This window comes from Thunnus albacares, chromosome 3, assembly GCF_914725855.1.
Source record: "Thunnus albacares chromosome 3, fThuAlb1.1, whole genome shotgun sequence".
Taxonomy (NCBI): Eukaryota; Metazoa; Chordata; class Actinopteri; order Scombriformes; family Scombridae; genus Thunnus; species Thunnus albacares.
The window spans coordinates 38,339,871-38,367,270 of NC_058108.1; the positions used below are offsets into that span (position 1 = coordinate 38,339,871).

General features: G+C 42.6%; 1 protein-coding gene across 6 annotated transcripts in view; it reads left to right on the forward strand.

Annotated features, from left to right (window-relative positions):
- LOC122975860 (calpain-1 catalytic subunit-like) overlaps positions 1–27,400 on the forward strand; it is a 53,704-nt gene that overhangs the window by 18,423 nt on the left and 7,881 nt on the right. The window contains exons 1-14 of one of the 6 annotated variants that reach the window (XM_044344195.1): positions 8,115–8,586; positions 10,675–10,704; positions 10,974–11,214; positions 13,569–13,638; positions 19,126–19,244; positions 19,473–19,606; positions 20,147–20,315; positions 21,342–21,425; positions 21,555–21,640; positions 22,946–23,020; positions 23,103–23,263; positions 24,628–24,797; positions 25,173–25,184; positions 25,286–25,497. In XM_044344195.1, coding sequence (XP_044200130.1) covers positions 10,975–11,214; positions 13,569–13,638; positions 19,126–19,244; positions 19,473–19,606; positions 20,147–20,315; positions 21,342–21,425; positions 21,555–21,640; positions 22,946–23,020; positions 23,103–23,263; positions 24,628–24,797; positions 25,173–25,184; positions 25,286–25,497 — 1,532 coding nt within the window. In that variant the 5' untranslated portion in view covers positions 8,115–8,586; positions 10,675–10,704; position 10,974. Of the gene's footprint in view, positions 1–854; positions 927–1,026; positions 1,106–5,535; positions 5,653–6,990; positions 7,050–7,131; positions 7,322–8,114; positions 8,587–10,674; positions 10,705–10,973; positions 11,215–13,568; positions 13,639–19,125; positions 19,245–19,472; positions 19,607–20,146; positions 20,316–21,341; positions 21,426–21,554; positions 21,720–21,816; positions 21,905–22,945; positions 23,021–23,102; positions 23,264–24,627; positions 24,798–25,172; positions 25,185–25,285; positions 25,498–27,400 lie in introns of those variants that run through there. The other 5 variants (XM_044344197.1, XM_044344201.1, XM_044344200.1 and 2 more) reach the window with 5 other exon arrangements.

The following is a 27,400-nucleotide window of genomic DNA, read 5'->3' on the forward strand; positions in this document are numbered from 1 at the left end:
AAAAAACTCCGGAGAAGAAGCCGAGTTAGTAACGAGCATTAATGACACATGAATACAAACATCACATTCAACAACAGATCTGGGAGATCTAACAAAGTTCGTCCCTCAGGTCAATGTACTTCCGGTTGGTTACCGTGGAAACGACAACAATACGTCAGACACATCAATGTGAGAGTTTATTTTTCAAGCTTCACCTCAAATAAAGGAATCATATCAGAACTTGGCTGAAGGCAAAGCTTTGATTAAAGTGATGATGAGGCTGTAACCTTCCTCATATCAACACATGAAACTAACAGAAACGTCGTATTTCCGTCGTGTTTTCCATCGTCGGAGCTCAGACTGTTGCTCTTTCAATGATGTCACCTCGTCGTGTCTCTTCTTCTGCAACAGTTTAACGGCACCAACTTGGAGAATTAGCACCACCTGCTGTTTATCTTGATGAACTTGGAAATTCAAGTTTGGATGGAAACTTGACGATTAACAACGTACAAAAATCTGCTTTTGAAAGGTGAATTTATTCAGAATCACAGAAGATATTAAAGATCTCAAATCAATTATCTGGATAATGAAGTTGTCTTTAGATCATTTCTCATAATTATCTAGTTATCAGGAAAACAACATTTCTCTTCCAGGTGGTTGAGCAGGTGGTTCATTAAATTGGAGGGTTGATGGTTTCATCTCTGACGGTTTCTGTGTCGAAGTGTCTTTGAGCAACACGCTCCTGACGTCATGTGTAATCAGCGTAACGCCATCATGAGATAACGAGCAGCTACAGCGTCTCTATCGCAGCGTCTCAGCTGTTTCATGAGCCTCATTTAGGGGCGAAAGTGCATAAAAACTCTTTAACTTCACAGCAGGACAGCGGCAACGGCAAGCTCGGCCTCGGAGAGTTCGCCACACTGTGGAAGAAGGTGCAGAGATATCTGGTGAGATGTGACCTTTGACCTTTTAAATTCTTTAAATTCAGAAGTCTGTATTTACCCGACGAGTTCTACAAACATTTACAAACGTGCGTCTCGTCTGCAGTCGATCTACAAGAAGAACGACTCTGATGACTCGGGAACGATGAGCACTCCAGAGATGAGAGTCGCCTTCAAAGATGCAGGTCGGTTTTTATTTCTTCTTCTTCTCTCCTGCAGGAATGTTCGACTGATTCAGACATAATGTATGTTTTTTTAGTCCATCATAAAGAGAGAAATGTGGCCAAAACCAAAGTATTATGACTGTAAAACCATAAAAATCTGATTCAAAAATTAAATAATAATATATAATAATTTATTAACCTGATTCTGTTTTCACCAAAACTCTTAGAAACTGTCAGAGTCCTTCAGTCTTTCTCTTGAATTTCTCCAGCTGAACGAGTCCTTGTTGCAGCAGCTTTTCTTGGCTGTGTTGTGTTTATTGGCTGCAGACTGCTTCCTGTCTGGCTCAGTCCTGGTGCCACAGGAAAGTAACTGGCCAGGCTATTTGGTTTTTATGGGTGGGCCCCAATCACGGATGTATAAAGAGAACTGGATACGGCGTTGGAGGCGGGGCCCCGTTCATTCCTATGAAAGTTGCATGAAGCCAAAAAAAGTTCGACTTCCGCGTATAAAAGTACCCGGATCATTGGGCCTGTAGAGCTACTTCCTGTTAGCCGTCCGGCTAACTTGAATGGAGATAAAACAATTCAATCGTGCGGCTCATCGGACCGAATGAATCAGATTCTGATAGTGAGACGGGTCACTTCGCGGAGTTGTGATGCTCAAATGTATCCGCTGATTTACGGACGTCTCTTCCACAATGTAAGTCTATGGAAAAAAGTCTTTTTGGGCCCAACAGCGTCACGTGACGTTGTAATTACACGGTTTGGCTGTTATGTCGAATTGACCTCACAGCCCGGCACTGTTCCTGGAGGCTTGGCCCCAATACCCCATGATACCCCAGGCCCCGCCCCCAGCACCATCGCCGCTCAACTATTGCCCCATCCAACCCGCACAGACATCAGCCAAACAATAAAGCATCAACAATCAGACATTTCCAGCACCAACGCTACCTGCTAGCTCTGCTGCTAACTGAACAGTCAAGCAGTGACTGTAAGTTACTGAAGTTAGCTAATTAGCCTACAGTAGCAAACTGTCCAAGTTATAGCTAGCTGGGTTAGCTAGTTATGTAGCTTTAATACACGTGTTCAAACAATGGAGGTTGTGTCTAAATTTAACTGTCAAACAGAGTAAAAAGTTCAACTGATGATTAATGTGACCGAAACAAGAACAAGTGTATTTTTACAGGTAATGTGTTCAGTGACAAACGTTCAGAGGTAACTTTATCTTCAGTTAACATGTCATTACGCAGCTTTTTAACCACGTTTGGCTTGACCTTCTTCTCAGTTTGTGCGGCTACGCTAATGTTAGCTGACTAGTCTGTGAGGGTGAATTATGGGAAGTGTTCTGTGTTGCACTTTTAAATCCCTTTTTGGGATTTTAGGGCATTTTCAGACCTGTAGTTTGTTTGCTCTGGTCCTAATCAGTTGACAGGTCGGTAAACTTGGTGCATTTTCCTCTTGGTTCAGTTTCTTTTCACATAGAGAAAAATCCAAATGAGCCAAATCGCATCACCACAAGCCACATGACCACGTTCACTTCACTCATTGGTCAGATGTGTTGGGGGCGGGAGCAAGAACGTAAACACAGGAAGAAGTAGGTTCACGTTTGTCCAGGTCCGACCTCGATTTATTCTCCGGATAGTTTTTAGTTGTTGTCGCTAATCCGCATCCCAGCATGCAAAGCGCACCTGGCTGTGGGAGTCGTGTAGTTCAAACTTGCGTAGTACATCTAGGTGGGTCAGATCGAGGTTGGATCACGTTCCACCACAAATGAACCGCTCCAGAGTTTGTTTGGGACCAGACCGAGACCACCTCCTCTAAAGAGTTCCCTAAATCTCACCAGCACAAACCTGTTTTACTCCTTTAATGCATCATGTTTTGTGTATTGAAAAACTAAACTTAAAAAATAAACTTAACTAAAGACTAAACTTAACTTAACTTAACTTAACTTAACTTAACTTAACTAAAAACTAAACTAAACTAAAGACTAAACTGAACTAAACTTAACTTAACTTAACTAAAAACTAAACTAAACTAAAGACTAAACTGAACTGAACTGAACTGAACTAATCTAAGTGGTAGCAGTGAGGGTAATAAGCGTTTCACTACTGAAGGTTTCAGACTCTTTGTGTTGTTTTGATCAGATCTCTCTGCTCATGTTTGTTTACCGTTTCTTTATGTTTATTTTTATCTGCATCCAGTGAAATGAAATGTGTGTGATCAGGTGGTTTCTGCCTCCAGTGAAACAGTTAACCGTTAGTATTGAAACTTCAGGGCTGAGTGAGTCACAGTGTTTCCCCGCTGACTCACTCAGCTGTGGGACGAAAACACTTGGAGAGGAAATCTTGTTTTTACAGCGTGCTGTACTCCTCCCAGCCCAGTCAGGAATGAGGAAGAGATTTATTTTCTCTGCTGGTTCATGTCAGCTGTGGAAAGTTACAGCTTTCAGGGTGAAGAAGCTGAATCTTTACACTGATAATTAAAAATAAAAAGTTTCTCCTGTTGTGTCACTTCTGTTCACTAACATGTCTTCTTCTTCTTCTTCTTCTGCTTCTTCTTTTTCTTCCTCTCTGTGTCATTAATTCTGTGTGTTTTTCCTTCCTGGTGTTAAAATGACTGTTTGTTTGTGTTTCTCGCTGTGCTGCTGCTGTTGGACGCTCTCCACCTCCACTTTACTGTCAGTACACTGATGTCCAGGGTACGTCCTGCTGGGGGAGCACATGTTCAATAGCAGCACGGTTAGCACTGTTAGCACTGTTAGCTGTGTTAGCACTGTTAGCTGTGTTAGCACTCTTAGCTGTGTTAGCACTGTTAGCTGTGTTAGCACTCTTAGCTGTGTTAGCATTAGAAGTAGCAGTTCCATCCTACAAAGCCAAAATGCAGTAACATATGTGGTTTGTTTAACATACAGACAGGTGACAAATGAAAGGAAAACCTGGTCCAGGTCTGAATGCTGGACCCCTGCAGTGAGGGGGTCTGGGGGCTCTGTTATGCTGACATGGTTTGGGTCCACTTGTCCCCTTAGAGGGAAGGATCACTGCAAATCAATACAAAGTAGTTGTGAGTGATCAGCTTTATCCTGTGATGAAACATGTCTATCCTGATGGGAGTGGTCTCTTCCAGGATGACAATGAATGGTTTGATGAGTATTAAATGATGTGAATCATGTGATTCATTCAGTGTTCAACTAGATCTCACTGTAGGGGTCAAATATTCAGACAGTTTTTCTTTTAATTTGTCACCTGTCTGTATGTCACATGATCACACTCTATGTATAATTTCAATGAAAACATGTTAAATTTACATTAATTACAAAACGGACCTTAAACACAGTTACTACACTCTGCCCCATATAGAGACATTCAGCTAGACTAACTAGGCTAGCTAAAGCAAGAAAGCTAAGTCAACTCTAAGCTAGCTGGTGAGACTGCTAGCTTTAGCTAAATCTTTGGCTAAAGCTAAAGTTACTTTTCCCCTAGCTGTTCCCTGCTGTTGAAAAATGCCAAGTTTGAAGAAGCCACATCTTGATGATTCAGTTTATTATTCCACATAAATGAGATAGTAGTTATATCCAATAATCATGAACAAAAACAGATACTAGTCATGCTAAAAGCTAATTACCCTAACTTAACAAACTAACACAACCTACCATCTCAGTCTCAGGCTGTAGTGGAATTCATGTGACTTGTGCTTAAATTTAAAGTACAGTTCTATCTTTGTCTTCATGTTTGGATCCAAACCAACAATGAACTGATCTACTAACCAGTGTTGTGTTTGTATCAAAGCTGATATATCTGATTAAAAACACGTCAGTGAGTCACACCGCTGCACTGGGTCACATGTTCCTTCATCATGTTAGTTTGTTTAGAAACGTTCCAAAGACTAATAACAGCTTCATGTTTTCAGTCTCCAGAGAGTAGTTCTGTGTACGGCAGACGCTACTGAGCATGTGCAGGAACACGGTTCTGTTTACAGCTTCACCAGCTTGTTGTGCTGCAGATCACAACCTCTGGACTTTCAATTTCAATCATTCAGTTTTTATTTATATAGCGTCATATCACACCCAACAATTCCCCCATGAGCAAGCATGAAGTACTGAAGTTATCTTAGTAATTTATAATATAGCACACAGCTATAATATAGCTATAACATAGCTGTGGTTAACCATGGCTAACCACGGTTATCCACAGCTATCAATATCTGAACCAGCTTAGTGAGATGTTTTGGTTATTAGATGATTCCACATGTGTTTTAATAATTAAAATAAAGAAAAACCCTTGAATGAGCAGCTGTGTCCAAACTTTTGGCTGCTACTGTAGTTCATACGACGTGTCGTCCAATCTGACTGACGATGCTTTCAGATGTGTCTGCGTTAGCATGTTGTTAGCATGTTGTTAGCATGTTGGCGGTCTGGTTTCTTCTCCTCAGTAACACCTCCTCTCGTCCTGCAGGTTTCACTCTCAACAACACCATCTACCAGCTGCTGGTGGCTCGATACTCCGACCCCGACATGACCATCGACTTCGACAACTTCGTGGCGTGTCTGATGAGGCTGGAGATGATGTTCAGTGAGTCCACCGCTCTTTCCTCTGATGGCTAACATTGGAAAGCTAACGCGTCAGATGTAAATCTCTTATTGACTGACTGTCAGAGAGTAAAAAAGCTGTTTCTCAATCACACTCAGTGACTTTTAGTCCGGCGCAGATTCATCCCCGAAAACCACAAACTTTGTGTTTGTCTTCAGATGAATCAGTGATATTAATCACATGACTTCAGCTCTGACATGAGACTGAACATCTGAAACAAAGAGAATTCAAGTATTTTCCGTCAGGTTGAACTCGTCCTTTAAAGCTGTTTCCAGAACCTCCTCCTGACTTCATGAACTTTTCATGAACTCTCCTGTTATAAAGTGTCCTCTGTTTACTAAATATAGAATTTATTATTTATTATTATTATTATTATTATTATTATTATTAAGTCAAATACTGACTGATTTCTTCTATGTTTTATATTTTGGACAGTAATTAAATATTTAAAGAATCAGTTATATTTTTTATTGATCTTTTAGTCTATAAAATGTCAGAAAACAAACAAACGTCCATCAGAGTCTGAGGAGACGTCTTCAAACGTCCAAACAGTCCAAAACACAAAGATTTTCAGTTTATAATGATAGAAAACAACCTGGTGTTGATCTAATAATCAGTTCCCAGTTTGGGTTTTAAAGAAAATGTACATGTTGGATTTTAATTAGTTTTTGTTCAGTTATGACATCACACTGGGAGGTGATTCTGATTGGCTTCTTCAAAAGATGAAATGTTATTTTATCACCAAGTTGTTGAAGCAGAATTTCATTAATGTCTCTACATAAGTATTATGAGCTTGATGTAGTTAAAGTATTGCAGTAAAAGTACATAAGTATTATGAGCTTGATGTAGTTAAAGTACTGCAGTAAAAGTACATAAGTATTATGAGCTTGATGTAGTTAAAGTACTGCAGTAAAAGTACATAAGTATTATGAGCTTGATGTAGTTAAAGTACTGCAGTAAAAGTACATAAGTATTATGAGCTTGATGTAGTTAAAGTACTGCAGTAAAAGTACATAAGTATTATGAGCTTGATGTAGTTAAAGTATTGCAGTAAAAGTACATAAGTATTATGAGCTTGATGTAGTTAAAGTACTGCAGTAAAAGTACATAAGTATTATGAGCTTGATGTAGTTAAAGTACTGCAGTAAAAGTACATAAGTATTATGAGCTTGATGTAGTTAAAGTACTGCAGTAAAAGTACATAAGTATTATGAGCTTGATGTAGTTAAAGTACTGCAGTAAAAGTACATGTTACTGGTTGACTGACAGTATTATTTTGATAATAACCGGATGTGACGTGTGATCCATCTTCCTCCTCAGAGATCTTCAAGAAGCTCGACGCTCACGACAGCGGCTCCATCGAGCTCGACTTCAACCAGGTGAGAACAGACGCAGCTGAGAAACGTGACTGAACGTCAGCAGTTCAGGTGTCTTCATGTTGTCTCTTGTCTCTTCCTGCAGTGGTTAAACTTCGCCATGATCTGAGCCGCCGCCGCCGCCGGAGCCTCAGCGTCACTGCAGCACGCCAACTTCCTGTTTCCAGCCGCAGCTTCTCCTCCTGTCACTAATACTTTATATGAGACTTTATTATTACACAACCCGACTGACACAGTCCATGTAAATGAATCTAATAAACGTGTCCACTCGTTAACAGGCTGCTGTTTGTTTTGTGCTTCAGTCAGATAGAAACGTGACTGTACGTAAAGATGGACGACGCGTCTCCACTTCCTGCCGCCATGTCAAAGTGAAGCCGGGAGAGCGGCCACTTTGCTTGTGTGACGTCATTTGGAGTCTGCGCAGTAGAGTCGGGCGGCGGAATGACGGCCCGCGGGACACGCCCCCCCTCCGCTGTCATGACGTCACACCCACTTTTTATATCATCCGACAACTAATTAAAACATGAAACTGAAACGTCTCGAACATCTGGTCCGGTTCAGATCTGGTCCAGTCCAGATCTGGTTCAGAGCCGACCCGGTTCAGAGTCGGTCTGGTTCCTGTGTACTGGACCCGGTCCTACAGGTGCTCGGTGGGCGTCTCCACCTGCTACCGCGGTTCATGTAAATGCAGCAGCAACGTGCAAAAACAGCTGAGTTAAAGGTGAATATTGATCAGCAGGTGTGGTGATTATTAAATATTCTCTCAGCCAATCACATCACTGCTCTCAGAGCTCTGAAACAGCTCAGCCAATCACAGTTACAGGAAGCTTTTCTTCAGGAAACATCTGGACGGTTCAGAGTCACGACATGAAAACACGTCACCACACATCAGCAGCCAAAGACTGAAGGAAGTTACTGTAATAACAAGAGAAATAAATAATAAAGATGTTAATTAATGTTTAATTAATGTTACACAGCAGCGTTTCAGGGATTATTACACACACATATATATATATATACATATATTTATACATATTGAATCCAGCTGTGTGTTGATGTTTATTATTCCAGTAACAATAACAAGACAACATGCTGCAGATCATTATATACATTTTAAATAAATTTCAAAATAAATGACACATCTAATCTCTGGTCTGTGTTTTAGCGTTCAAACGGGATTTTAATCCAGTTGAGCGACGTGGTGACGTCACCGCGTAGCGTGCAGTTTACAGCTGGTTTTTGTGAATGAAAACTTGTGACAGAATAAATGAAAATAAACTTTGATGTGTAAATGATGAAGCAGCAGCTTCTCTGTGACTGAAGGACCGGATGTGATGTCAGCTGTGACGGTGTAGGTGGTGTAGCTCCGCCCCTCCCGCCGGGCGGGGCTCGGTACTGCAAAACAGCATCCACACCGGCACCCGGTACAGCACACAGTACTCCAGTACTACTGCACGGAGTACTACTGCACGGAGTACTACAGTACTGCAGCATCCTGAGGCTGCAGCGGGACTCTGCGGCGGACTGACCGACACACCCGGTGAGTCTGTGATGATGATGATGATGATGATGATTGTGTTATTGTCTGGTGAATATAAATCAGTAAAATGTTTCTGATATTTGAGGCCGCAGTCACACGTGTTTTCATCCTGTTTATCCTCCAATCAGAGAGCTGCTCCTGCAGCGTCACGATGTGATCATTAAATAACTCTTCATCACTTTATTTACTGGAAATCATCGTCATTTATTGTTATTATGTTGTTTTTAATGATCACAGTTGATTCGCAGATTCCCTGAAATAAAATAAATATATTTTATGGATCCATGATTTAATAATAATATTCATCTATGATTGTAAACTTTACCTCATCATTAGTTCCTTACACAAGTAATTAACTGGAATTAATTAACCGGAAGTGTAACAGCTGAACCTGATTAGTATCTTATGAAATGATTGCAGATCAATAACATCAAGTTATAAAATAAATCTGTCCTGAAATCTCAGTTTTAAGGAGAAAATTGTATTTTTTTCTGACTGAAACAATAAATTGACTCATTTCAACACTATAAAAACTATAAAAGTTTCACTTTATTTCAATATTTGTATCATCGTTTGTTCATCAGGATAATCTATAATCTTTATTATTGATTATAATAATATATATTTATTTAATGTGTTTTTATAATCACAGTAAAATGTGACAAACAGCTGAAACAGTCAATAATAATAAACCTTTATTTATAAAGCAGCTGAACAGTATCTATATCTCACCTCCATTTAGTAGCTAGTAGCTGGAGCTTTCGATCACATCACATGATCTTCATCAGCAGACAGAATGTCGGTTTCTCAGTTTCCTTAAAGTGCTCAGAAAAAAAACAACAACTTTGTCTCCGTGACAACCGGGCAAACTCCATCTGCTGATGAAGACCATATGATATTACATGAAAGCTCAAGAAGAGCTACTAAATGGACTTGAGATGAGATCGTTTCTCTCACAGAATGAAAAACTAAAACGTGGTGTTCACCCTCATTTACAAACCGCATCCTGCTGCTGGAATAAAACCAGTCTGATCCCTGTCTGATCCCAGTCTGATGGAGCTGTCAGAGTGCTGAGTCAGCTCATTGATCTGAAGATGAGGCTGTAAAGTGTTTTCATCCGGCGGCGCTGCTCACGTCTCTGATGGACAAACATCATCAGAGCTTCTTGGTTTCTCTAATGGAGCATGTTTACATTAATACTGGTTTCCAGTAAATGGATAATAATACAATTAGAGTTATAGTTCATAGAGCCACATCATCAGACTGGTTTAGTGTCATCAGAAAGTCAAATTAGATTTTTCATGTTTGGATCCAAACCAACAATGAACTGATCTACTGACCACAGGAAGTATAAAATACCGGATGTAGCCGCCGTGACGTCACTCGTTGCTTTGTGAGCTCGTATTTTGAAGCCTCGAGTTTAGCATTTTGACCGTCGCCATCTTGGATTTCTGGAGCCAGAAATGACCATATTTGGACGAGAGGGTGGAGCTGACCCTGCACATGCTCAGTAGCGTCTGCCGTACACAGAACTACTCTGAGACTGAAAACATGAAGCTGTTATTAGTCTTTGGAGCCGTTTCTAAACAAACTAACGTGACCAAACTCTTCATGATGAAGGATCATGTGACCCAGAGCAGCGGTGTGACTCACCGACGTGTTTTTAATCAGATATCAGCTTTGATACAAACACAACACTGGTTAGTAGATCAGTTCACTGTTGGTTTGGATCCAAACATGAAGACAAATAAAGAAAATCAGCAGACTTGTGCTTTAACACAAACATATTTGATGAATGATTGAAAGGATCGATCGATTCAGATCAGATTTACAGTGAAACCATTTCTGTTGTTTCTTTTACTGATTGTTATATATAATATATGTTTGTTGGTTTTCTATTCTCAAATAAAAAGAAAACATCAAATGGGCAGTAAAATGTGATTTTCCAGGTTAAGTTGTTGTAGTTGTTGTTGTAGTTGTAGTTGTTGTTGTTGTTGTTGTTGTTGTTGTTGTTGTAGTTGTTGTTGTTGTTGTTGTTGTTCTGCTGGTCGTCAGTAAACTGAACTCACCAGATCTGTTTCCTCGCAGCTTCCTACGAGCCTTTTGGACGGAGATCAGGTACAAACCTCTGCATGTTTATTTCTTCTGTCTCATCTGTATCTTCACCATGAGAACCTCCTCACAGGGTTCCTCAAGGTTCTGCTGTCAGGTTCTTGGTTCTGTGATGAAATGAAGACTTATTAGATGCAACCAAACTGTAAAATCAGGAAACGTTCTGTTGAAGGAGAACCTGGAAGTTCCTGAACACAGAACCAGAGCTCACACCTCTGTGACTGGTCTGCTCTGTGGTTCTGATGCTGATCAGGGTCTCTGTTGTTGTGGGTCAGGATGTTCGGAGGTGTGTCCGGGCGGATCCAGAAGGACCGGCAGCGGGCCGGAGGACTGGGCTCGGTCCAGCAGGCTGTGCAGCACCTGAACCAGGACTTCCAGACCCTGAAGGAGGACTGCCTGCAGAATGGATCCTTGTTCCAGGACCCAATGTTCCCCGCAGAACCCACCTCGCTGGGCTTCAAGGAGCTTGGATCCTTCAGCGCCAAAACCAGAGGGGTGGAGTGGAAGAGACCCACGGTGAGAACCAGAACTCTGTAGACCCTGACAGAACGTAGACCCACTGTAAGAGCCTAGAACTCTGTAGAACAAAGACCCTGATAGAACTAGAACTCTGTAGACCCTGACAGAATGTAGACCCACTGTAAGAACCAGCACTCTGTAGCACAAAGACCCTGATAGGACCAGAACTCTGTAGACCCTAATAGAATGTAGACCCACTGTAAGAGCCTAGAACTCTGTAGACCCTGATAGAACTAGAACTCTGTAGACCCTGATAGAACTAGAACTCTGTAGACCCTAATAGAATGTAGACCCACTGTGAGAACCAGAACTTGGTAGACCCCTAATAGAACCAGAACTGTGTACTTTCACTTGCATGAAGTTGATATAATCTTGAGTGTCTTTGAGTTTAATTCTTATTATTTATTATTTCTGCTTCTGACTGAAACGTTTGTAGTTTGTGGAGACGGTTTAACGCGCTGCGAGCGAACATCAGATAGTTTCAGTGTTTCCCAACAAAGATCTTAACTGAGTGTGTCGCTTGTTTAAATCTTGTATCACGCCCCAAACCCTGTTTTCATTGGTCAAAATCGACCCTGACATTTCCATTTCCCCTCCAGTCAGCAGTCAACATGGATGAAGAGCGAGCGAGAGTGGAGATAAATCCACTATTTAATCCCAAAAGTTTAAAAAATAAACTTTGAGCTCTCCTTCCGCCTGTAAACGGCTCTGGACGGCGTCCCGTCCTCTAGACTTCGCTCACTCGCTGTGAGGAAGAGGTGTGATGACTCGGCTCTGATGTGGAGACAGTTTTTGATGATGACTGTTTCATGAAGAAAGCAGCAGAGGTGACATTTAGCATCTCCGTCACAAACAGAGTTTCTTTGTGCTCAGAGTAAATCAGCTGACTGTCACAGATTCAGCTCAGAGACTCTTGTTGTTGTGAGTCAGACGCTGCTTCCTGTGCGGCCCTCAGCTGATGTCACTGAATCAATGCGGCGTTCAGAAGAAGAAAGTGACTGTTTGGTAGAAAGCTCAGCACTGAGACGCTGTACTGTCGTCCCTGAATCAGAAGAGTTCCTCTGTACGGTGGCCTGTTTAGGACATCTCAGACTCAGCTTGTCAGGCTCAGCTCTACACTGGATCAGCTTTTATCAGACTAAACACAAACCAGCATTTAAAATGGAAAACTGTTCCGTTGACCAATCACGAGCCGTCCTGACAGAGCTGAGTCCAAAATGGAGGAAGCTGACGTAGCTTATTATCTGTGTTGCTACACGGTTTACACACAGTGAGGAGGTCATGATGCTGATACAGCTTTAAATAAACGGGGTCAACTTATTGTTTCATTAGCGGCTAAGCTAACATGCTAACTGACATTTAGCAAGCTAGCTAGCTCAGAGAGCTTTTTCCCCTCTTTAATGCAGTTTTATTGGATGAAATGATGAACAACAAAGTGTCATGAGGGGGAAACGGTCCAGTTCACAGCAAACAGTCACTACATCACCAACCAGATACTTCATGAAGATGTGCAGATGAACTTTCTGCTGTGACCATGTGATTATCTGGACTTTGTCAGCTGTCCGGTGCGTTTATCACACCATCATTAATATAACTAACATCATCACAAAAATACAGTTTAGGAACTTTAATTAATCGAGTCAGAAAGATGATTGTTGATTGTTATGTAAGTTGATTTTACACCCAGTCCGACATTTGAACATGTGAATGTTTGCACACTTAGCATGGTTAGCATGGTTTAGAATGTTAGCATGGTTAGCATGGTTTAGCATGGTTTAGAATGTTAGCATGGTTAGCATGGTTTAGCATGGTTTAGAATGTTAGCATGGTTAGCATGGTTTAGAATGGTTAGCATGGTTTAGCATGGTTTAGAATGGTTAGCATGGATAGCATGGTTAGCATGGTTTAGAATGGTTAGCATGGTTTAGAATGTTAGCATGGTTAGCATGGTTTAGCATTGCAGTTTTTAAAACACCAGAAGAACCTCTTAGACTCAGGGTCTGTAAATATTAATCAATCAATTAGTTTGCCAATTATTAAATTAATCACCAACTATTTTGATAATCAATTAATTAAAGATTAAGAAAAAAAGTCCAAATTCTCTGATTCCGGCTTGTTAAATGTGAATATTTTCTAGTTTTAGTCTCTCTGACAGTAAACTGAAGATCTTTCCACAGTTTTACTTTTTGAAGTCAATAAAACACAAACTGCAATGAAAAGCAGGAACATGAACATCATTTAGACCCAGATCAATGTCTGACTGCGAGCACTGAGGAGTGAATATGTTCACGGCGTCCTCATCCTGAGGGCAGTGATGTAACGCAGACGCTGTCTCTGATTGGCTGTTTCAGGAGCTGATAGAGGACCCTCAGTTCATCGTGGACGGAGCCACGAGGACGGACGTCTGTCAGGGAGAGCTGGGTGAGTCTGTCGGTCATGTGACCTCACTCATTGTGTATCACACTGTGGACTGGAGGGAACTTCCCTGACGACGGTTGCTAGGAGACCAGCTGACTGTATGTGTCAGAGAGTAAACACAGAGTCAACAGGGAGGGGAGGGGCGTCTGTAACGTCAAATCTGTCCCCCCACCCCATCTGAAAACTGTTTATAGACATAATATATAATATATAATATATATAACAACATACACACATTATATCAGTCAAATAACAAATAAAATCAATATTTTAAAACATGAACATAATAAAACCTCATAAAACAGTTTGATCAGAAGCCGACGAGGTTTTCAGTTCCAGGAAACATCTGAAGTCAGTGTTGATGATTTAACATCATTATTATTATTATTATTATTATTATTATTATTATTATTATTATTATTATTATTATTATCATTAGTCTTTATTTATACAGGAAGTCCATCGAGATCAATATCACAGGTTTCATAAACACACAGACAGTAGTAGTATTATGAGCTTGATGTAGTTAAAGTATTGCAGTAAAAGTACATAAGTATTATGAGCTTGATGTAGTTAAAGTATTGCAGTAAAAGTACATAAGTATTATGAGCTTGATGTAGTTAAAGTATTGCAGTAAAAGTACATAAGTATTATGAGCTTGATGTAGTTAAAGTATTGCAGTAAAAGTAGTGGTTTGGTCCCTCTGACTGATATATTATTATATATGACATCATTAGATTAGTTTACATCATTATATATACATATAAATTGTATACATGATATATATTTATTGTATATTTATATGAAAAAATAGATCATACACATAAATACATTTATATTTTATGTTTACATGGAATTATTTTATTTCTCGTATTTTTTATGTTGTAATAAAAATATGTGTCATGTGACACAGTGAACTTCCTGTTTGTCTCCATCTTGTTAAACGTTGATGAAACACAATGATGTAAATAAGTTTTATTTATTGTTCTGTCTGAATCTCAACATACAGGAAATACTAAAGTATAAACATCTAAATATAAAACTGAACTTTAACTGTCCAACCAGCTCGTCTCCACACTTTAAATGTTGTATCATCAACTGAACTGAATATTTCCCGGAGCACCTGAAGGCAGCACTCAGCTCATCACTCCTGACCTTGTATTGATCAGTTTATTGATCAGTGAGCGGATGTGTGATGGGAACTGCATCAGCAGGAAGCTCCTTTAATGTGAGAGCAGCTCATGTTGTTGTTGTTGTTGTTAGCGTTTAGCGTAGCATTACGTCCCCACAGACAGTCTGAGGAGATAATGGAGTCAGCTGATCAGTCTGCACGTTAACATTTCCTGTAACGATGTGAAGCTGACAGGAACACAGACGCTGTTATTACTGTGATAGATGATTATTATAGATTTACTGTATGTTAAACCCTCATCTCAACACATTATCACAACTTATCAAGGTTGTCTTTTAAGATCGTTATCCTGACATAAGTAAAGAAAATACCAGTGAAATGTCCAAAACATACTGGTGAAATATGTGAGAATGCTCAGTGGTGCAGTGGTGCATCGGTCAGCACGGTCGCCTCACAGCGAGACGGTTGTGGGTTCGAACCGCCGGCCGGTTAAGTTAACTGGTGACTCTAAATCGCCTGTAGGTGTGAATGTGACGTGATGGGGAACGTGATGGGGAACATGATGGGAACGTGATGGGGAACGTGATGGGGAACGTGATGAGGGGCGTGATGGGAACGTGATGGGGAACGTGATGGGGACATGATGGGGAACGTGATGGGGAACGTGATGGGGACATGATGGGGAACGTGATGGGGAACGTGATGGGGACGTGATGGGGAACGTGATGGGGAACGTGATGAGGGGCGTGATGGGAACGTGATGGGGAACGTGATGAGGGCGTGATGGGAACGTGATGGGGAATGTGATGGGAATGTGATGGGGAACGTGATGAGGACATGATGGGGAACGTGATGGGAACGTGATGGGGACATGATGGGGAACGTGATGGGAACGTGATGGGAACATGATGGGGAACGTGATGGGGAACGTGATGGGGACATGATGGGGAACGTGATGGGGAACGTGATGGGGACATGATGGGGAACGTGATGGGAACGTGATGGGGAACGTGATGGGGAACGTGATGGGGAGCGTGATGGGGAACGTGGTGGAGAACGTGATGGGAGCGTGATGGGGGGCGTGATGGGGAGCGTGATGGGGGGCGTGATGGGGAACGTGATGGGGGGCGTGATGGGGAACGTGATGGGGGGCGTGATGGGAACGTGATGGGAACGTGATGGGGAACGTGATGGGGAACGTGATGGGAACGTGATGGGGAACGTGATGGGGAACGTGATGGGGAACGTGATGGGGAACGTGATGGGAACGTGATGGGGAACGTGATGGGAACGTGATGGGGAACGTGATGGGAACGTGGTGGAGAACGTGATGGGAGCGTGATGGGGGGCGTGATGGGGAGCGTGATGGGGAACGTGATGAGGGGCGTGATGGGAACGTGATGGGGAACGTGATGGGGACATGATGGGGAACGTGATGGGGAACGTGATGGGGACATGATGGGGAACGTGATGGGGAACGTGATGGGGACGTGATGGGGAACGTGATGGGGAACGTGATGAGGGGCGTGATGGGAACGTGATGGGGAACGTGATGAGGGCGTGATGGGAACGTGATGGGGAATGTGATGGGAATGTGATGGGGAACGTGATGAGGACATGATGGGGAACGTGATGGGAACGTGATGGGGACATGATGGGGAACGTGATGGGAACGTGATGGGAACATGATGGGGAACGTGATGGGGAACGTGATGGGGACATGATGGGGAACGTGATGGGGAACGTGATGGGGACATGATGGGGAACGTGATGGGAACGTGATGGGGAACGTGATGGGGAACGTGATGGGGAGCGTGATGGGGAACGTGGTGGAGAACGTGATGGGAGCGTGATGGGGGGCGTGATGGGGAGCGTGATGGGGGGCGTGATGGGGAACGTGATGGGGGGCGTGATGGGGAACGTGATGGGGGGCGTGATGGGAACGTGATGGGAACGTGATGGGGAACGTGATGGGGAACGTGATGGGGAACGTGATGGGAACGTGATGGGAACGTGATGGGGAACGTGATGGGGAACGTGATGGGGAACGTGATGGGGAACGTGATGGGAACGTGATGGGGAACGTGATGGGAACGTGATGGGGAACGTGATGGGAACGTGGTGGAGAACGTGATGGGAGCGTGATGGGGGGCGTGATGGGGAGCGTGATGGGGGGCGTGATGGGAACGTGATGGGAACGTGATGGGGAACGTGATGGGGAGCGTGATGGGGAACGTGATGGGAGCGTGATGGGGAACGTGATGGGGAACGTGATGGGAACGTGATGGGGACATGATGGGGAACGTGATGAGGGGCGTGATGGGGAGCGTGATGGGGAACGTGGTGGAGAACGTGATGGGAGCGTGATGGGGGGCGTGATGGGGAGCGTGATGGGGAACGTGATGGGAACGTGATGGGAGCGTGATGGGGAACGTGATGGGAACGTGATGGGAACGTGATGGGGACATGATGGGGAACGTGATGGGGAACGTGATGGGGACATGATGGGGAACGTGATGGGGAACGTGATGGGGAACGTGATGGGAACGTGATGGGGAACGTGATGGGAACGTGATGGGGAACGTGATGGGGACATGATGGGGAACGTGATGGGGAACGTGATGGGAACGTGATGGGGACATGATGGGGAACGTGATGGGGAACGTGATGGGGACATGATGGGGAACGTGATGGGGAACGTGATGGGGAACGTGATGAGGGGCGTGATGGGAACGTGATGGGGAACGTGATGGGGACATGATGGGGAACGTGATGGGGAACGTGATGGGGACATGATGGGGAACGTGATGGGGAACGTGATGGGGACGTGATGGGGAACGTGATGGGGAACGTGATGAGGGGCGTGATGGGAACGTGATGGGGAACGTGATGAGGGCGTGATGGGAACGTGATGGGGAATGTGATGGGAATGTGATGGGGAACGTGATGAGGACATGATGGGGAACGTGATGGGAACGTGATGGGGACATGATGGGGAACGTGATGGGAACGTGATGGGAACATGATGGGGAACGTGATGGGGAGCGTGATGGGGGGCGTGATGGGGAACGTGATGGGGGGCGTGATGGGGAACGTGATGGGGGGCGTGATGGGAACGTGATGGGAACGTGATGGGGAACGTGATGGGGAACGTGATGGGGAACGTGATGGGAACGTGATGGGAACGTGATGGGGAACGTGATGGGGAACGTGATGGGGAACGTGATGGGGAACGTGATGGGAACGTGATGGGGAACGTGATGGGAACGTGATGGGGAACGTGATGGGAACGTGGTGGAGAACGTGATGGGAGCGTGATGGGGGGCGTGATGGGGAGCGTGATGGGGGGCGTGATGGGAACGTGATGGGAACGTGATGGGGAACGTGATGGGGAGCGTGATGGGGAACGTGATGGGAGCGTGATGGGGAACGTGATGGGGAACGTGATGGGAACGTGATGGGGACATGATGGGGAACGTGATGAGGGGCGTGATGGGGAGCGTGATGGGGAACGTGGTGGAGAACGTGATGGGAGCGTGATGGGGGGCGTGATGGGGAGCGTGATGGGGAACGTGATGGGAACGTGATGGGAGCGTGATGGGGAACGTGATGGGAACGTGATGGGAACGTGATGGGGACATGATGGGGAACGTGATGGGGAACGTGATGGGGACATGATGGGGAACGTGATGGGGAACGTGATGGGGAACGTGATGGGAACGTGATGGGGAACGTGATGGGAACGTGATGGGGAACGTGATGGGGACATGATGGGGAACGTGATGGGGAACGTGATGGGAACGTGATGGGGACATGATGGGGAACGTGATGGGGAACGTGATGGGGACATGATGGGGAACGTGATGGGGAACGTGATGGGGAACGTGATGGGAACGTGATGGGGAACGTGATGGGAACGTGATGGGCAACGTGATGGGAACGTGATGGGGACATGATGGGGAACGTGATGGGAACGTGATGGGGAACGTGATGGGGAACGTGATGGGGAGCGTGATGGGGAACGTGGTGGAGAACGTGATGGGAGCGTGATGGGGGCGTGATGGGGAGCGTGATGGGGGGCGTGATGGGAACGTGATGGGAACGTGATGGGGAACGTGATGGGGAGCGTGATGGGGAACGTGATGGGGAGCGTGATGGGGAACGTGATGGGGAACGTGATGGGAACGTGATGGGAACGTGATGGGAACGTGATGGGAACATGATGGGGAACGTGATGGGAACATGATGGGGAACACTGAACTCTGTCCGACTGAGTGTTTTTCTTCAACTTTGACGTACTCTTCTATGTTTGAGGTCGTGTAGCTGAAGGTTTCTTCAGCTCAGTCTGTGTCGTTCAGGTGACTGCTGGCTGCTTGCTGCGATCGGCTCTCTGACTCTGAACAATCAGCTGCTGCATCGCGTCGTTCCTCACGGTCAGAGCTTCAACCATGAATACGCCGGCATCTTCCACTTCCAGGTGAGACTCCACCTGCTCGCCGCTGACAGGCCACGCCCTCTCACCTGATCATGATGGAAGAGTTGGGTTCCTGTCACCGGGTGGCAGTAAACAGTGATATTCTACTCCGTCATTTGAGTAGAATATGTGTGTTTATGATCTAATTTGTAGTTTTTAATTAATATTTTGGGATCCAGATTTTGTTTTTGACCTGAATTAAAGGAGATAAATCAGAAACCTGTTCTGTAGTTCTGGCAGTTCGGCGAGTGGGTGGACGTGGTGATCGACGACCGGCTGCCGGTCAAAGACGGAGAGCTGATGTTCGTCCACTCGGCTGAAGGCAGCGAGTTCTGGAGCGCTCTGCTGGAGAAAGCCTACGCCAAGTAAGCTCTGCCCACCTACCTGGACCCTGTCAGACCCTGTCAGACCCTCAGACTCTGTCAGACTCTGTCAGACCCTCAGACCCTGTCAGACTCTGTCAGACCCTGTCAGACCCTGCCAGACCCTTCCAGACCCTGTCAGAGTCTGTCAGACCCTGCCAGACCCTGTCAGACTCTGTCAGACCCTGCCAGACCCTTCCAGACCCTGTCAGAGTCTGTCAGACCCTCAGACCCTGTCAGACCCTGCCAGACCCTTTCAGACCCCGTCAGACCCTGTCAGAGTCTGTCAGACGCTGCCAGACCCTGTCAGACCCTGTCAGAGTCTGTCAGACCCTGTCAGAGTCTGCCAGACCCTGTCAGACCCTGTCAGAGTCAACTTAAAACTGGCTTAAATGTATGAATCAGAGTTGGTGTTGGCTTCCACAAACTACTGTATGTTTCCTGTGTGTTTGCTGTGTGTTTGCTGTGTGATTGTTGTGTGTTTGTTGTGTGTTTGCTGTGTGTTTTCTGTATGTTTGCTGTGTGTTTGCTGTGTGTCTGGAGGTTGAACGGCTCGTATGAGGCATTGTCGGGCGGCAGCACCACTGAAGGCTTTGAGGACTTCACGGGCGGCGTGGCGGAGATGTACGAGCTGAGGAAAGCCCCCAGAGATCTTCCCCGCATCATCAGCAAAGCTCTGGAGAGAGGCTCGCTGCTGGGCTGCTCCATCGACGTCAGTGTCTCACACAAACACTGTTAGCTTAACCCCGCCCCCAAATAGAGATCGTCCAATCACAGCTTAGCAACAGTAACCTGTCACAGCAGCTGTACACGGAGCTGTAGATGCTCTGAATGCAAAGAGTTTCTGAAAACATGAGAGCTAAAGTATTTTTATCTAATGGTGGATGCTAACGTTAGCATGTCCAGCTCACCAGCTCACAGTTGTAACTGTGTTACTTCCAAGGCTGAGAGTTAGCATTTCATTAGCTAACTATGTTAGTTTGTGTGCTTACAGGTTTCACTTAAAGAAAAGAAACTTTCTATTTCACTTTGTTGATGCTATCAGAGTTTATGTCAACGTTAGCCGTGATAGTTAACATTTGTCAAACACATCAGTCAGCCATCGTCCATCAGTATGAAACATACTGTTAATCCTTTTATGTCCACGTGCTCTACATGTTTCATTACCTGATGAGGAAGATTTTTGTCTGTTAGCTTTAGTCTCAGTCTGTTATATTTAGCCTAGTATGTTAGCATTAGCCTCATTCTGTTAGCTTTGGTCAGTGTGTTAGCTTTAGCCTAATATTTAAGACTTATTGTTTAACACTGAGTCAACTGGAAATATTAAAAAGTAAACATGAGTTTTCAACAAGTTCATGGAGCTAATGTTAGCTTGATTAGCTAGCTAGCTCAAGCTGATAAAATCAGCCTGTTGCTGTTTCAGTCTGAAGTCAAATCAAAGACTCATTATTGATAAATCGGTTGCTGTTAGAACAGAAACATCTGCAAGTTAGCAACAGTTGTGTCCACTCTGAATCATGGTTGCTAACTTTGCAATCAATCAGTCAATCAATCAGTCAGTCAATCAATCAGTCAATCAAACTCTATTTGTACAGTGTTCATACAGTGTGCAGTTCAAAGTGCTTGACAGAGTTAGCGACGGCGAGTCAGAGAGGACAAAATATCAGCTGTCAGTTATTTAGCTCGCCGTCCTGTTAGCATGTTTATGTGTTATCCACACATTATTATCTGCCTTCAGATCACCAGCGCCTTCGACATGGAGGCGGTCACTTTCAAGAAGCTGGTCAAAGGCCACGCCTACTCTGTGACTGCACTCAGACAGGTGAGTTCAGGTGTCACTTTAACATTAAAACCCGGCCAGCAAAGACTCACTGCGTCAGTGTTATTTTACCTTCACATGACCGTCAGTGGTTAAAGTCTGTCGGAGCTGATTCTTCATGTTTGTCTTCAGGTGGACTACCGCGGCCGTCAGGAGCGTCTGATCCGGATCAGAAACCCCTGGGGTCAGGTGGAGTGGACCGGAGCCTGGAGCGACAAGTCAGTGCTTCACTTTTACACCTTTATGACCAAACACGTCGTCTGTTCATCAAATCAGCAGCAGAGCAGGAAGATAACTGTAATTTTATATTATAAATTTAACTTTTATATTTAAGCAGGAGTGTCCTGGACGAGACAAACCTGTCGTATGTCTCCCCACTGACATGGCAGATAGATGATGATGCAGAGAAACCAGTGACTGTAATGGAAGTACAGGGAGCCACATACATAAAAGCTTCAGCACAGTCAACAAAAAGATGCTCTGTGAGCGAAGAGCATTACTGTTACATGTAGGGATGCACGATATTATCGGAACGTCATCGATATCGGCCGATATAAGCTCTAAAATGAAATATCGGCATCGGCCGAAATGAACATTTTCTGCCGATTGTGAGAGGCTGATATGTTGCCTTCTCCTCCGCCGCCGGACTGTTTCACCCTGACGGTCCCGATGTTTCCTCCGCAGGCTGAACTTCACTCAGCTGCCCGTCAGACCCGCTGCTGCTGCTAGCGGAGGCTAGCTGTCTGTGTTAGCTGGCTGTGTTAGCTTTCTGTGCTAGCTGGCTGTGCTAGCTGTCTGTGTTAGCTGTCTGTGCTAGCTGGCTGTGCTTCCTAACATGCTGCTGCTAACGCTCCGCTAGCCTCTCAGCTAACGTTAGCCCCGGCTCTCCATGTGGATCCAACCGGAGCACCGGTGTGTTATTCAGCAGGAAGAAGCAGCGGGTCTGACGGGCAGCTGAGTGAAGTTCAGCCTGCGGAGGAAACACCGGGACCGTCAGGGTGAAACAGTCCGCGGAGGAGCTGCTGTGTTCGGCTGCACAGATAGGAAACACCTCGGCTGACAGGATGTACCACTCTGTTTGTGTAAAAAGGAATATATGTGTTTGTGTGAGGAAACGTCCACTCAACAAGAAAGAGTTGGCCGTGAAGGATTTAGATGTGATCACCATCCCCAGTAAAGACGTGGTGATGGTTCATGAACCTAAACAGAAAGTCAGCTGGTCTCCTTGTGTTCCTTCATATATTATCTTTATTGATCATACTTAGTATAATCTATGCTTGCATGTGTAATAGTCTCCTCAGCCAGCTGGAGAAAACTACGTGCACATATCAGTATCGGCCACAATGAGTTGGAAATATCAGCATATCAGATATCGGCAAAAGATCCAATATCGTGCATCCTTATTTGCAAGTTTCCTTCTAATGCACAGAACGGCTTTTATAAATGAAATAATGCCAGTGGAGAGTAGAATAATCTGATAATAATCACTTGTAATAATAATCAGATTGTTGTTGGCGTGTCAGCTCCTCAGAGTGGAACTCCATCGACTCGGCGGAGAAAGACGAGCTGCTCTGTAAGATGGAGGACGGAGAGTTCTGGTAGGTTCACACTGTTTGGATGAACCTTGAAGAGTTAAATTGACAGGATGCAGACGGTGAAGTGTGTCTGTTTCTGTGTCAGGATGTCGTTTCAGGACTTTCTGCGTCAGTTCTCCAGGTTGGAGATCTGTAATCTGACTCCAGACGTTCTCAGTCAGGACTCCACCAGCTTCTGGATCACGGTGATGTTTGAGGGCGGCTGGAGGAGAGGAAGCACCGCCGGCGGCTGCAGGAACCATCCCAGTGAGGAGAACAGGGACACACTGACTCGCTGTTTGTTTACAGCCTGCTTCTCACATCAGAGTTTTCCTTCTACTGTGTTTGAAGTACTGACTCGTGTTCCACTCAATTAAATGAAAACCGAAGTACTGACAGGTCTGGTCCACCACCAACCTGATAACACACATTATTACTCACAATCTCACATTCAGGGCTTGAAATGAGCTGATCACCAGCTGATGGCTACTAGATTTAAAGTGATCAGCCGCTCGATCGATTTGACCATAAATATCAGTAAAAATAAAAGATAATAAATCTCTTCGACAGATGTGTAGATCCAGCGGTCCTCCTCTTCTTCATTTTCATCTTCATCCTCTGTCTTCTTCTTCTGCTCGTTTGTGTTTGTTGGTCCGGTCAGAAATCTGCACATTATGAACGAACTGACTCACAGATTAATCACATTAATCCAGCGGTTCAGTTTGTTTGTTCTTCCTCACGCTGCTCCGAGCCGACGCTCGTCGTCATGGTGACTGTAGGATGAGCTGGACGGTTTCATTGTTACCTGCGTTTGGCGGGTCGGCAGGTGTTCATTTCAAGCCCTCGTACACGGTCAAAAGCTTATTTGCAGATTCCTTTACATCTCATCTAATCTAATCAATAACTACTTACATCCTTCTTGCATTCTAACAACCAGGAAACCAGTCAGATCAGCTGCTGACAGGTGGACAAACTGATGGCTGGATGTTCGATTATATGACTGAATTTAGGACATTCATTGACAACCCTGTTGGTTAGCATTGTTAGCATTGTTAGCATTGTTAGCTCCTCTAGGCTACAACAGGTTTTATCGGCCTGTGACGTCTTTACAGACATTTATTGTAAGTTTCTTTGGACTAAAAGCATCAAATGACTGAAGGAGCCTCTGAAACCAGAGTCTGAGTCGTTGTCTGGTGATGTGACTGCAGGTTAGCTGACGGCGCCGCTAAAGAGAAGCAGCTCTAACACACAAATATCACCAAAACTCTGCAGCCAAACAAGAACACATGAGGAAGAAGAGGAGAAGAGAGAGAGGAAGATCAGGCTTATTGAATCTCTCTGTGAGAGTCTCTGTAGAGTCCATATAAATATATAAATATATATAAAGTTTATATACAGTCAGACAGATATTGTAGAGGAAACACAGTCACAGTCAGATAGTTAACTCTTCATACTGATCATGTTTTATGCGAACAGGAAATGATGTAATATGTGCGTCAACACGTCGCATCGTTTGATTCTTCTCGCGGTATCCAGCGTGTGAATATTTCTCCTTTGTTTCTGTGTTTTTTGGACGCTGTTCTCCGTCTCTGCTAATGAAAACTACGTTTCCCATGATGCTTTTCACACAGACACGTTCTGGATCAACCCTCAGTACAAGATCACGCTGCTGGAGGAGGACGACGACCCCGAGGACGACGAGGCCGCCTGCAGCTTCCTGGTGGCTCTGATGCAGAAGGACCGCCGCCGCTTCCGCCGCCACGGCCAAGACATGCACACCATCGGCTTCGCCATCTATGAGGTCAGAGGTCAAAGGTCACTGAGAATATAATGTTGTACACAGCTCTCTCTCTCTCTCTCTCTCTCTCTCTCTCTGTGTGGTGACAGCGCCGCCTCTCTAACTACATCCTAACAACCAACCACCTGTCCATAGCAACCACTCTGGTTACCATAGCAACCACATAACAGCACCTTGAAACACACCCAGAACAGCCCAGCAAGCAGTTCTCTCTGTTATATATAACATATAAACCATCTCAAACAACCAAACAACCGCAGAGACTGTCACCATGGTAACCATGGAGCAGCTAACTAGCTTACTTCAGAAACAGCCAGCGTGTTGTTGGGTCTGTTTCAGCTCGTTTGACTTTCTCTCTGTTTTGTTTGTCGTTCACAGATTCCCGAGCAGGTGAGTCATGAGTTCAGGTTCAGGTTTAAACTTTTACATCAAACAGTTTTATGTCACATTTAGCCTCTAGAAGCTAACGCCGGCGTCCGTCTGTCCGCCAGTACCGAGGCTGTCAGAGCGTCCACATGAAGAAAGACTTCTTCCTGCGTAACTCCTCCTGCGCTCGCTCCGAGACCTTCATCAACCTGCGAGAGGTGAGCGCCAGGCTCCGCCTCCCGCCAGGTGAATACCTGATCGTCCCGTCGACCTTCGAACCGTCGAAGGAGGCCGACTTTGTCCTGAGAGTTTTCACCGAGAAACAGTCCGAGACCCAGTGAGTCTGATATAGATCATATAGAAACATGTTATATATAAATATAGATCATATAGAAACATGTTATATATATATATATATAGATCATATAGAAACATGTTATATATAAATATAGATCATATAGAAACATGTTATATATATATAGATCATATAGAAACATGTTATATATAAATATAGATCATATAGAAACATGTTATATATATATATATATATATATATATATATATATATATATATATATATATATAGATAATATAGAAACATGTTATATATATATAGATAATATAGAAACATGTTATATATATATATATAGATCATATAGAAACATGTTATATATATATATATATATATAGATAATATAGAAACATGTTATATATAAATATAGATCATATAGAAACATGTTATATATAAATATAGATCATATAGAAACATGTTATATATATATATATATATATATATATATATATATAGATAATATAGAAACATGTTATATATATATATATATAGATCATATAGAAACATGTTATATATATATAGATCATATAGAAACATGTTATATATAAATATAGATCATATAGAAACATGTTATATATATATAGATCATATAGAAACATGTTATATATAAATATAGATCATATAGAAACATGTTATATATATATATATATATATATATATATATATATAGATAATATAGAAACATGTTATATATATATAGATAATATAGAAACATGTTATATATATATATAGATCATATAGAAACATGTTATATATATATATATAGATCATATAGAAACATGTTATATATAAATATAGATCATATAGAAACATGTTATATATATATATAGATCATATAGAAACATGTTATATATAAATATAGATCATATAGAAACATGTTATATATATATATATATATATATATATATATATATATATATATATAGATAATATAGAAACATGTTATATATATATAGATAATATAGAAACATGTTATATATATATATAGATCATATAGAAACATGTTATATATATATATATATAGATAATATAGAAACATGTTATATATAAATATAGATCATATAGAAACATGTTATATATAAATATAGATCATATAGAAACATGTTATATATATATAGATCATATAGAAACATGTTATATATAAATATAGATCATATAGAAACATGTTATATATATATAGATAATATAGAAACATGTTATATAAATATAGATCATATAGAAACATGTTATATATAAATATAGATCATATAGAAACATGTTATATATATATATAGATAATATAGAAACATGTTATATAAATATAGATCATATAAAAACATGTTATATATAAATATAGATCATATAGAAACATGTTATATATAAATATAGATAATATAGAAACATGTTATATATATATATAGATAATATAGAAACATGTTATATATAAATATAGATCATATAGAAACATGTTATATATATATATAGATAATATAGAAACATGTTATATAAATATAGATCATATAGAAACATGTTATATATATATATATAGATAATATAGAAACATGTTATATAAATATAGATCATATAGAAACATGTTATATAAATATAGATCATATAGAAACATGTTATATATATATATATATAGATCATATAGAAACATGTTATATATATATAGATAATATAGAAACATGTTATATAAATATAGATCATATAAAAACATGTTATATATAAATATAGATCATATAGAAACATGTTATATATAAATATAGATCATATAGAAACATGTTATATATAAATATAGATCATATAGAAACATGTTATATATATATATATAGATAATATAGAAACATGTTATATATATAGATCATATAGAAACATGTTATATATAAATATAGATAATATAGAAACA